The sequence below is a fragment of the Neofelis nebulosa genome, chromosome 14 (assembly GCF_028018385.1).
Source record: "Neofelis nebulosa isolate mNeoNeb1 chromosome 14, mNeoNeb1.pri, whole genome shotgun sequence".
Taxonomy (NCBI): domain Eukaryota; kingdom Metazoa; phylum Chordata; class Mammalia; order Carnivora; family Felidae; genus Neofelis; species Neofelis nebulosa.
This window is the reverse complement of record NC_080795.1, coordinates 11877671-11891144: the sequence shown is the minus strand read 5'-3', so window position 1 is coordinate 11891144 and position 13474 is coordinate 11877671. Positions and strand designations below refer to the sequence as shown.

At 40.6% G+C, this 13474-nt stretch overlaps 1 protein-coding gene across 2 annotated transcripts in view; it reads right to left on the bottom strand.

The window, feature by feature from the left end:
- Nucleotides 1–1116: 1116 nt before the first annotated feature.
- Nucleotides 1117–13474, bottom strand: part of RAB2A (RAB2A, member RAS oncogene family) — an 85898-nt gene continuing 73540 nt past the window's right edge. For both annotated transcript variants that reach the window (XM_058699656.1, XM_058699657.1), the window contains exons 7-8: nt 4382–4450; nt 1117–2313 (exon numbers count right to left, since the gene is read on the bottom strand). In XM_058699656.1, the coding sequence (XP_058555639.1) occupies nt 2218–2313; nt 4382–4450 (165 nt within the window). In that variant the 3' untranslated portion in view covers nt 1117–2217. The remainder of the gene's footprint in view (nt 2314–4381; nt 4451–13474) is intronic.

Below are 13474 nucleotides of genomic sequence, written 5' to 3'. Positions count from 1 at the left end.
GATGGTATTAAACATTCCATGACAGGGGCCAACATCACATGTTCATGACAGGGATAAGAAAATGAGCAAAGAGTAGAAACCAGACACCGACACTGCTCTTGTCAACTGATGCGGAGGGATTCGTCGCATGTATTTCTGAAGGGCAGATGAGATTCGCAGAGAAAGTAGTAACGAATTATAGAAGTCTACTACTCACCCCTGCTGCCCAAGACTAAAGCCGACTAAGGTTGCTGCGGTAGGGGCCGTAGGAGGGCTCCGTGTTTCCTTAGGGTATGAAAATACATGTGCTCATCTGCTGTTGTTTTTACCAGGAGTTTCCCCTCTTACGCTTAGGGGACACAGCGTGGAAAAGAAACACGTTAAGCTTTTGGAAAAGTTAACAACGGCTTAAAAACAGCAGTTTCCAAAGACGCATCCCCTTCCTGGCGTAGAGCATAACAAGCCCATGTTGCCCCGACTTCTTCTACTCATCACTGAGGAGCGTGAATTGTTAAGAGCAGTACATTTGAGTTGTGCACGTTAAGGAAAGACAAGTTGATAATAACAATACTCGGGAAACTTGATTTTCTCTCACCTGTCCCTCTGGCCTCGAGGAGCTAGTGAAATCAAACCAAGGTAACATTAGGTGATTTCCCGCAAGAGTGATGTCAGACCTTTGACAGAGTATTGCTGAATCTTCAGGGAACACCTGCAGAGAGTTGCTGAAGTGAGTGAATTCAAAGTAGGTTCATACTTAGAACTTCTTTATTAACCCTTCTTATAGTTTATATGCACCTTTGTGCTCACCAAGAAGTAGGAAATACTTCCTTCCATCGTCAGCAACCAAAAGAATTTCAGTATTGAAGAGGGTGATCACGTTTAAGCAAAATTTTTACAAAGGGTGTTAAACATGCTGACCCTTTAAAAGATCTGCTTTTTAAATAAGCGTAAAAGCGTGGACTACAAAAAGACATTAAAAAAGGATGTGGTCATAATAAAAAAGAACACTTTTATACATAGGATTTTATTTTGCACTGCTGTAACAATTTCATTATAGACCAAGGGAGAGAGAAAAAAAAAAAAAAGGATAAAAACCACCACACTGAGTAAATTACTAAAGCTTTTCTACTTTCAACAGGATTTTCCATCTGGTAGATTTATTGTCGTATCCCCTTCAAAACAGACAAGATGCTTACCATATTTTAAAGATTATAGGTTGCCACTGAAAGAAAAATTTTACACAGTCACTGTACATCAAGGTTGAAAAACTGTCCTGCATGAAAAATATACTTAGAAATCATGGGAATAAAAGCAAAAGAAAACATTATTGTGTTGAAGGAAAGATTAAAGTCTTCACAATGCGCCATCTAAATGTGGACATTCATTCTTCTTGGAGTCGCTCAGGTGTAGGGAGTTCGTGCTTCTGCCCAGTTCACTCATTATACTGTGTTTTTACCCGACAGTATTCATTAAGGCAAACAAATCCTTTTCCGAAGAGATCTGAAAGAAACTGTGCACATACAGCAAACTTTTGGCATTAAAACAGGTTAACGCACACATAGCCTTTAGTAAATGTACGTTAAGCATATTTTCTTGGACTAGTGACAAGAAAGAATGAACATGCTTGTTAACAATGTCAAAAAGTTTAAAATTCAGTGTCCGAGCAATTCCTAACAATGCTTCTGTAGCTTTAAGCTCTAAACAGTATAGAATTTATGCAAATGCATTAAAGAATTCAAGCTTGGCAAATTACACCCAAGCAGGTTAAACTGTATATACAGAAAGTAAATGATAAATACAGAATTAAAGGAGTCCTGGCTTTCCTTATAGCCTTGAAAACTGACAAACTTCTTGAGGACAGTTCTGTAATATTAAACATTAGGTCACCACGGGTGTTGGGAAACCTAACCACACAAACTGATTTAAAATGCTCAAGATGACTCTGTAGTGTCTAATACAGTTCAGTTCATAGGTAAGGGCACAAGACAACATTTAACAAAAATAATCACATCAATTGACCTAGAAATCAAATGCAAATAGATATGAATACAATCTCCAAAATCTGTCTTTTTAAGTGAACATTAACCATTTATTCAAAGTTATACAAGAATTTGAAGGATTAAAGTCTCCTGTGACATAAAGCCATTTCAAACAGTTTCATGTCGCAGCTGAGCAGGAGGACAGAGTGAAAGAGGAAGTGAGTAGCCGCATTGGGGCAGCGAGACAGTAAACACGGACTCAACAGCAGCCGCCCCCGGCCTGCTGTCCTCCCTGATTGCCCGCGTGTGTGGCATTGGTAGCAGCGTGCTGAGGGCCAATTTTAATGCCGTTTGCCTGAAATAAAAGGGGAAAGGGATTAAAAAAAAAAAGAAAAAAGTTAACGGGATCCAACCAGATAATATGGTTTAACTACATTTAAAGAACCCCGTGGAATTCCCAAGGACATGATTTTACCCAACAACTCAGAAAAACAATACAGATGAAGCAGATTTTCGCAACACTGGAAGGAGTGTCTCCCAGGGGCTGGGACGTTCCTTCCTTTTAAAAATAATCCTGCGGAAATGTTTCTGAAAAGAATTCCTCATCACACCAGGTACTTAGGAGTAAACGGGAACCAGGCAGCGCTGCCCTTCAGGGCATTCTCACGACGGAGAAACTGTCTGAGAGCGGGTCTGCCGGTAATCTTTGAGAGAGAAACGCAGGCAGAGTCTGCGCGGCTCCACGATACAACGTAAGGCCTTTTCTCTGGACGGCATTTCTGTTCCGTGTTGAGTCAGCTGTACGGGCTAAGGGCATATGAGTGTTCTGTGTCATCAATAATTTCTATGATCCCCAAAGACATGGCAGCTTGCCAAGAAGCCACACACAGAGTAGTTCTTTCATTCATCAAACTCACACTTCTGTCTTAACCCGCACTCCCTCAAGTGGGTTTTACCTAAAAATACAACACTTTGAGCAAAGTAATACGGTAGCTTCAGAAATTAAGCTCTTAAGGAAACTTGACGTCACAGTAAATCTCAGATTTATAGTGCTTGGCAGTTGTTCTGCAACGGTAGTGGCCTTGGGGTTTCTGGCACTAGCTCAGTATTGACAGCAGCTGATGTGGTTTCTTTTCGCTCTTTTGACTCCTCTTTAATAAAAAGCATGCCCTATGGCTCATTGGTTTTGCCCCCTCTGGGCTGGTAGCAGCTTCTTGAGGAATCAAGGAGTCAGAATTGGCACCGGGCCAAATAAATCGCACGGCCTGTTGGCTCCTGACAGCACATTACAATCAAAGCTGCGGCAGGCACAGCAAAGCAGTCAGCTACTATATGAAACCAGGCAGAAACAGTGAGCGTGCCCTTTGAAACAGAGGCCCAGTGGCTGTTCAGTTTCTACGGCATTAGTCTCCGCACGGTGTCGTCTTTAAATTAACTCAAAATCTTCTGCCGCGTAAGCTCAGAAGATAGGATTGAGAAAACATACTCCTCCGAATTAAAAGAAATGAGAAAATCGAGTACTTTCTGGAAACCTCAGGCAAACGGTCGTCTGTTTTAGCAAAGAATATGGAGGCAAATAATGAAGAGCCTCGCTCATGTACAGGCCAAGAGCCACACGTGCAGTAAAGGATTTCTAACACAAAGCTTTCCTAATTCCAACTGTAGGAGGAGTAAGGGTTTTTCTCTTGGAAGCATGAAGTCTTACCACGGGAATGGCAAAGATATTTATGTAAGACTAAATAATATACTACATATTCAATAAACATTCTGAAATAAATAAGAATAAATGCATAGTGGGGATTTAGGTCAGAACGATGCCCTTCGGTAAACACTCTGGATTGTATGCTTCGAGGCTTTATATTTTATCCTAATCATATTCATCAAAACTGGCTCAAAATAATTCTACAAAAAGGACAAAAACAAAACCAAAAACAACGCTAATTGCCAATTACATATATTAGTCTCATGAAAACATACGATGCTATACAGGGAGTAATTTCCAAACTAGGTATGTCCCTCTTTCATACTAGACAACAGAGAGAGCATCTTGCATTAGTAACATAGTATGGGCATTTACACACTAGAAAATGATTCCCCAAAGCAGATGACACCAGATGGACGTGTGGATGAAAGTAGAATTTCTCCTCTCTTTGGAGGATTTATCTTATTTTGCATTGCTTGCAATAAATGGATAGGGTTACTTATTTTAATCCATTTTCAGAAAGTGATGCTCTATTAGAACATAAACATTTACCCATTAGAAACATAACAAATTTTTGGTTAGATGATCATAGTGTGTTAACTGACGTCATAAATTCATTTTAGGAATTAAAAAGAATAGAAAATCATGAATCTATGTAACTAAAATTCAATTCTAAATTAATATTAGCCAATAACACACACACACACACACACACACATACCTCATTATTAATGTCAAAGACTCCTTCTTGGATTTTTTCATAAATTTCTTTCGCTGTATTGATAAATGCCTGAAATATAAAGTAGAGAAACTGATTCAAATTATATAAAACCACAACAGTAAAACATTATATATAAAAACTCTGTAAAATATCATGATGTTCCATACAAGAAAATCAACCAATGTAATACACCATATTAACCAACAGAATAAAAGAGAAAACCCATATGATCACTTCAAAAGAGGCAGAAGCCGCATTTAACAAAATCTAACAACCTTTCATGATAAAAACACTCAACAGAATAGGACCACAAGGGGATTTCCTCAACCTGATAAATAGCATCTATGAAAAATTCACAGCTAACATCACAGCAAGTGGTGAAGACTGAACATTTTCCTAAAGATCAAGATCAACAACAAGGCAAGGATGTATATGAATGTTCATTATTTGTAACAACAGCCGAAAAGTGGAAACAACACAGATGTCAGTCCACTGATGAATGAAAACCAAAATGTGGTGTAACCTTATAATACAGTATTACTCGGCCTTCAAAAAAACATGAAGTACTGATTCATACTACAATGTGGATGAACCTTGAAGACATCATGCTAAGTAAAAGCAGCTACATATAAAAGACCACGCATGGTACGATTCCATTTACTGAAATGTCCAGAACAGGTCAACCCATGGAGAGAAAAAGTAGATTCTTGGGATTAGGAGAAATGGAGAGTGACTGCTAATGCGTATGGGGTTTCTTTTGGGGTGATAAAAATGTTCTGGAATCAGACAGTAGTGATGGTTATGCCACTCTGTGAATACACTAAAATCCACTGAATCGTACCCTGAAAAAGGGCATATTTTATGGTGTATGAACTATATCCCAAAAGAAAAATTCATCCCTGGGGGACGGGGAGGGGATGTGCCGCAGAAATACCATAACATGAGGAGAGCACACATGAGGAAAAGACGTCAGTGAGGATGAACTCCAAAGGCTTCCATGTTGAAACGAGTTTACTCTCAGAGGCCACTGTTCCACACAGGATCGTCTTTGTCAGGACAATGTGTTACTTAACACACAGTTTAAGAGGGAAAGGATCAACGGAAACTTACGATAAAGAGAGAAAAAGCTGTTCAACTTTTATGCCACACTGAATAAAGTTTCACCCTTTTTCCACATAGCAACTACTAAGTTGACAAAAAAAATCAGTGTTAAAATACTAAACCAGATTAAGCCTCTAAATACCAAAACTAACCCCACAAGCATTCTATATTTATATAAAATATGAAGCAGTCGGTAGAACACGTGACTGACCCTTGGTCTCGGGTTTGTGAGTTTTAGCCCCATGCTAGGGGTAGAGATTACTTAAAAAAATAACTAACCATGGGGCGCCTGGGTGGCGCAGTGGGTTGAGCGTCCGACTTCGGCTCAGGTCGTGATCTCACGGCTCGTGAGTTCGAGCCCCGCGTCGGGCTCTGTGCTGACCGCTCAGAGCCTGGAGCCTGCTTCGGATTCTGTGTCTCCCTCTCTCTCTCTGCCCCTCCCCCGTTCACGCTCTGTCTCTTTTTCTCTCTCAAAAATAAACATTAAAAAAAATAACTAAAATAAAAAATAAATATTAAGGCATTTTACATAAATATTGCCAATGCTACAGAAGGGGTTTATAAACTCACTTTCCAACCAATCCGATCTGAGAGGTCACAGATCATGGTATTAATATTGTAAACCAGGTCCTCTTCAGTGGGCAGTCTATGAAAATCCACAAAACCAGGCTATTCTCCACTAGCACTGATACAGATTTAATTCCAAATTTAAAAAGTAAACAGGTTCATGGAGAGGAACCAATACCTTTCGTCTTTTCTACACTGGAAACATCTGACTGCTGAACTTGCCACCGGAGCTTTTGTTTCCTAATTAACAGGACTGATATGTTTTCACCTTTAAAGGCCTTACAGCTCCCCAGAGTAATCAATCTACTGCGGCTCAATTACTGCACCAAGAACACACCAGTCAGCGAAGGAGACGTGAGCGACTGCGGCAGGAGCGCAGAGATATGAATATGCATAAACTCTAAGTGGCTGATCGAATCATCAGAGAGGGTCATGAGAATTTGCAGCAAAATAATGAGAAGAATTAATCACTGCAGATTCACAAGGCACTTAGGAAGCGAGTGCGCTTTTCGTGTGTGTGCTGAGTTACAGCGACGTGAAGGAGACACTGGCTTCCGGCCAACTATGAATTGATTCACGTTCTTCAAAACTGAAGTTAACCCTTATAAATAAAGGAAAACTTAACTTTATTTCCAATAACATGTCAATTATGGCGATGACCTTAGAAACCAGGCTAACTAAATACTGAAGTCAACAGATTCATAAATTCACAGGGCTGGAAATCCTTGAAGGGACACCCGCATGTGTACATCTCCCTAGAACATCAGACAGAACTGCAGGATCCCATAAACGAGTTCATACAAACAGGCATTTGTACCATGAAAGTCATTACCTGTGCCAATTTATGTAATAAATGGACTTTTTTCCTAATCTGTTGATGAATTATTTTAAAAACTGGCTCCAGAGAGATATGCTATATGGAATTTCCTAAGTCACTTCTAATTTTATTACATGAATAGTACTTAATACTTGATTAAGTAGCTTTAAGAACAATTGTACCCAATGAACTCAAGATGTATTTTGGATCTGAAAAAATGTAGTTAATTTCATCACAACTGAAATATAACAAATGGTTATATTTTCTTTCATGATTCCCACCATCTCAATGAAATCGTCTTCAGACAATGCTACATTTACTTGCCATCCAACTCATGATTATATATTGCAAACACTGAAATATCTTCCATCCCCTCCAGGCATATATTGTAAGAAGAACACTATATATATATATGTTAGAACACTAACATATATGGTGTTATATATAAGAACACACACACGTATATATGGGTTGTTTTATCTACATGGCAGCAAAATTAATAATACTTAATATGTATTATTAAATGATTAATTAATGATTAATTTTAAAGAGTCCTCAGTTTAAAACCCAATATAATAAATATAGACATCAGTGCACGTGTTTTAAAAGTCTGCGGCTAGGGGCGCCTGGGTGGCGCAGTCGGTTAAGCGTTCGACTTCAGCCAGGTCACGATCTCGCGGTCCGTGAGTTCGAGCCCCGCGTCAGGCTCTGGGCTGATGGCTCGGAGCCTGGAGCCTGTTTCCGATTCTGTGTCTCCCTCTCTCTCTGCCCCTCCCCTGTTCATGCTCTGTCTCTCTGTCCCAAAAATAAATAAAAACGTTGAAAAAAAAAAAAATTTAAAAAAAAAAAAATAAAAGTCTGCGGCTATAGACAAATTGTTGAATCCCCAAATATAATGAAATTAACCAAACACTGTTAAGGCTTATTCGCCACGAAATGAAACTTCTAAGATACGAGCCTTGGGTGTTACAGACAATAGCTGTCCCCTAAAGCTGCAAGCACGTTAAGAAGTCGGAAAGTCAAGACATACCTCTTACAATAATTGGCTAGTATTTTAATTGCTCATTTTGTTCTAGTCACTAAAAAGCAGTCCCCATATGTATTTTTCAAGGTAGAGATGTAACAATGTGAAATGCCTCTAGAACACAGACAAAAATGAGGCAATGAGCGATGATTTAACTAGATACTACTACAAACCTTCACATTAAAACTCATCGTGCTTTCACAGGACAGTCTTAAACTTGAAATTCCTTCCAATTTTAACCAGTTTCACTTTTTCGATTTCCCAAGCTATACAAACAAATTCTGAGGTGGGGGCAGGGGGAAGAAAAGGGGAGCCCGTGGGAAGGCGTGTCTGGGAGTGGGAGGCGGGGATGAGCGTGTGCAGTATCAGAGGCAGAGGCAGTGGGGGAGCCTGCATAGGGCGGCAGCTGTGGGGGCAGCAGACTTGTGGAATCTCACAGCTCCCGATGGTGGATGGAGTATGGGGCTGCTGACGATGGCTCGTCTTCAAGGAGAGGCTGTAACCTAGGGAATCAATCTGCAATACCTACTTATATCAGAAAAATGAAGCGAGCTGATGGCACACCTACAGAAAAGCCTTAACATTAGTGCAATACTTTCAAAACAAGATCACCGCGGGCTTTGTGACCCATCAGTCGGAACGGTAAGCAGGAACATCAGAACGACAGTCAAATCTGAATATTAATAGAGAGGTTGCGGAAGAAGAAGAAAACATTGGCTGAGAAACCCGGGTCAAAGGATTTTGTTATCAGCACTGTGAAACAAACACTATCTAGGCAGGTCCACAATTATGAAGTAGAAACAGATTTCCAGGTAGCCAAGTGCATTTGGTGAGCCTCTTGCTTTCCTGCCCGGGACTCACGCCAGTATCAGAGGCCCGACTCTCTCTTCATTTCACCATTAGCTCTCCCTCTCTGCCCTACTTTGATTAATTGCCACGGTCAGTCCTTCACCTTCGTTAGCCATCAATTGCCTTCCACCTCTGACACTAATCTTTCAACCGTTGGCAGCAGTTATCTAATGGTCCTAATACCCAAATTAAGTAAATTTTCAGTGACTTCCATAGCAAACATTAAAATAAACATAACCATAAAGAACTACAAATGCATTAAATTCAAATAAATATTCAACACACAAGCTGATGCATAGCCTATCATTTGTCATTTCACCCTTGGGTGAAAGGGCACCTATTAAATTGTTACCTTAGACTCAGCACTTCCCTAGGTACTATGGAAGATACAGGGGAGAGGTGGATACAATTCCTACTGCTGCCAAACTAAAACAATTTAGTTGGGAGAATCTGAGCACAGGGGCTTAAATCTCTATTGAAGATGCAGGAAAAATACACCTTCCGCGCTGACAGAGGGAGAACGTGTGCAGGGCGGGACTAAGGCAGGCCCAGATGCAGGCCAAGGACAACGTGCTAAGAGAGCCTTTCTTCACAGCCGACGAGACAGAATAGAGGCAAAGGGGAAAATAGAGTAATATGTCATTTTTCTTATGGTTTAACAGTTTTGAAAGCAAAATAGTGAAAATAAATTGTCTGCAACAGAGTAGAAGATTTTAAATTATTTCCTTATGTAACATGCTGCCATCTGGTGGCAACAAAAAAATGTCTAACATCTGCGAGGTAAGAATTCCAAATAAATCAAAGTATCTTAGTTTCGTTTAAACATCTTGAACAGGTGCACTCGGCTGGCTCAGTTGGTGGAGCACGCGACTCTTGATCTCGGGGTTGTGAGTTCAAGCCCTATGTTGGATGTAGAGATTACTTAAGAGTAAAATCTTCAAAAAAAAAAAAAAAACATCTTGAATAGATGCTAGACAGTAAAGTATCCCGTGAAATCAGTGAGTCTACTTTCTTTTTGAGAACTGGGAAACACGAAGTAACTAAAATGCTGTTTAATTTTCTTCTCATTTCCTAATCAATGCCATGAACATTACAGGTGTCCATCTGACACCTGCATCTAATGACAACTGGTATTTACTAAGTACTCACTATGGGCCAGTCAACCTGCTAAGTCATTTGCACAAGTTAGCATTATTTCTGGAAGAAATTGACAGTATGTATAAAAATACGGAAATGCATTTATTTTCTTTCATTTGTTTCTAAGAAACTCTGTGGGATGAAGCAGTTATGCCGGGAAGGCTAGCGGAATGGCCACAAGTGGGGCTCTAGAACCAGACCGTCCAGGTTCAAGCTCCAGTGCCACCTCTTACTGGAGGTGTTGCTCTGGACCCACTGCTTCACCTCTTGTTAACATGAGGATAATAATGGTGCCTATGTCATAGAGTCTTTGGGAGGATGAACGCAGACCACTGAGAACAGTGCTTGGCGCATAGTTAAGAACCCACTTCTTGCTAGCTTTCGCCATCAGGAAGGTGTGCGGGCAATGGCGTGTGGGGACAACAGAAGAGGGTACACGTGCTGTATGTGAATGTGCCTTGACACACTGCAGACTCAAGGAAAGAAATAGTGATTGATACTCTTCAGTGAATTAAAATAAAAAGCAAACATTTAAAAAGTAAGCGAGAAGGGCGCCTGAGTGGCTCAGTCGGTTAAGTGTCCCAACACTTGATTTTGGCTCAGGTCATGATCTCATGGTTTTGTGGGTTTGCGCCTTGCATCAGGCTCTGTATTGACAGTGCAGAGACTGCTTGGGATTCTCTCTCCCTTTCTCTCTGCCCCTCCTCCACTTGCTCTTGCTGTCTCTCAAAATAAACTTAAAAAATAAAGTGAGCAACATAAAATGTGTATAGTGAGTACTGAAGAATCAAATATATCTAGAGCAGACTTAAATATGCAAAGACAGGGAAGTCTTGTGAAAAGAACATTAGACTAGAATTCAAGATTAGGCAGTTTAAACACAAAACTCCTTCAAATTCTGTGGCTTTAAAATGTTCTGATTCTAGAGGTGCCTGGGTGGCTCAGTTGGTTAAGCATCCGACTCTGGATTTCGGCTCAGATCATGATCTCACCGTGAGACTGAGCCTCGTGTCAGGTACTGTGCTGACAGCATGGAGTCTGCTTGGGATTCTCTCTTTCTCTCTCTCTCTCTCTCTCTCTGCCCCTCCCCCCGCTCTTTCTCTCGCTCAAAATAAATAAATGAACTTAAAAAAAAATGTTCTGATTCTACTTTAGTTTCACTGAGAGAGAACTCATACATACATTATCCAATACAATGGCTTTCAAATTATATTCCACGCAGGGGCCACCTCTTGGGGTGAAGAAGGAAGTAGGGAGAGCCCTATGAACCTCCTCTTTCCTCCTCATTTTTCATGGCATATCCTCCTCTGTCTTTATTTTTTTAAGTTTATTTTGAGAGAGAGGGTATGTGTGTGTGGGCAGGGGAGGGGTAGCAGGAGAGAATCCTAAGCAGGCTCTGCACAGCTGCACAGAGCCTGATGCGGGGCTCAAACTCACTAACTGTGAGATCATGACCTGAGCCAAAATCAAGAGTCAGTCGCTCAACTGACCGAGCCACCAGGCGCCCCTCTGCTTTTTTTCTTTCACGGTTTTCTGTGTTTCATTAGAAGAGGGCCACTGCTAAACCCACTGATCTACAGAAGCTCTCCTTTTATAGAGGGAGGACTCTCTAAGAGTGGGCTGCAGAAGGAGAAATGACTCGCCCAAGACCACACACAACTGCAGCAGTAGCAAGATTAGCAGGATTAACGTCCTGTCCATATTTATCTTCCTTTTATCAGGATCACTTCTTAGCTTTAACACAACTCAAGGGAATTTTCATTTATATTATGTTTCATTTTATTTTATTATTTTACTATGAAGAAAGGCTGGCTGACAACAAGGAGACCAGTACAGTCTAAACCAATAATCCGGGTAAGAAATGAAGGCCTGCCAAATTAACAGTGGTGACAAGAATGGAAAGTAAAGATCAAACTTAATATCTACTTTGGAGAAATTAACAGGACTTGGTAAAGAACAGGGCAAGAATGGTAAGGTGTTTAAGGATGATTCCACTTTTAGCTGAAGTGACTGACATGGAAGGGTATGCTGTGAACTGAGGTAAATAAAAAAGGAAAAAAAATCACATTTCAAGGAGAGAATGAAGAGTTTGTTTTAGACACATGGAATTTTAATGCTTATGTCACATACAAGTGGGAAATTCTTGGTAGTTGATCTACATAACTGTGTGCCTATGTATGAATGTGCACAATGAATGTGCGAGTGTGTAAGTGTGTGATATGCACTTACCAGCATGACTTTCTCCAGTAATGTTTAGCTACCTTGGCTTAGGAGAAAAAAAATGGTTATAACTTTCAAAATCAGCTTGGCTTAGATGATCCTTCAAGTTCCCTAAGGGTGATGGCCAAACAAGGGGGCGAGGAACTGCTGCTAGTCAGCAAAATCTTCTAACCAGGCGAGGAGAGTAACAAACATTTATTAAATTAAACACTCCTCAAAGGATGCTGGAAGCCTTGTAAGGTCAAGTCAAATTTCCCGCGGAAAGCTGTGTGGTAGCCTTGGCACTGAGAACAGGGTGAAGGGGAAAACAAAGCCTTCAGTTCACACCACATTCCAGCTCTACAGCAACGCCTGTTCCACCACTTCGAAGGCAGCCCAAGGCGAGTAAGATGTCCTCTCGATGCAAATTGAGTCTGTTGGTTTTCAAGTACTGGGGCAGGACACAAATACTAGCGAAGGGCTTTGAAACTGTTCATCTTTCTAGTCATGTGTTTTCCCTAGACATAGAAATCCACCTATCCTATCTGTGTGGATGGCTTGGCAAGTTGCTGTAATCTGTCTGAGCGTCGTTAGCTGACTGTGCTTTCAGCTATTATCTTGGCTCTATCTTTTAGGACGTTAGCAGCTAAGCCAGGAATTTCCAGTCTTGATTTTCCAATGTTCCATTTTTTTAAAGATTTGATTTTTTACAGTTTATTTACTTAACTCATCTCTACCCCAACATGGGGCTCGAACTCATGACCCCTAGATGAAGAGTCATATGCTCTTCTGAGAAGCCAGGCACCCCTAAAGATTTTATTTTATTATTTTATTTTTTTAAATGTTTATTTGTTTTTGAGACAATGTGAGAGACAGAGTGCAAGCAGCGGAGGGGCAGACAGAGGGAGACAGAGAAGCTGAAGTGGGCTCCAGGCTCTGAGCTGTCAGCGCAGAGCCTGACGCGGGGCTCGAACTCATGAACCATGAGATCATGACCTGAGCCGAAGTCGGACACTTAATCGACTGAGCCACTTAGGCGCCCCTAAAGATTTTATTTTTAAGTCATCTCTACATCCAAAGTGGGCTCGAACTTACAACCCCAAGATGAAGAGTCACAGGCTCTACTGACTGGGCCAGCTAGGCACCCTAATAGTTTAAGATATTTTAAATTACTAGACTTTTGCCTCAAAAATTTTTGATGTTTATGTACTTTTCTGATTTCCCATAAACTTTCAATTCTAAGTAAAATTGATGAGTATAGGGAAAAATAACCCATCAAATGGCTAAGAGAGTGAGAACATCTGATAAAGAGACACTGTTTAGAAAATGGAAAGTCTAACCACTATTCACACCACAATCACCAGTAGGTCTCACAGGAAATATAATACTGTGAGTTTGG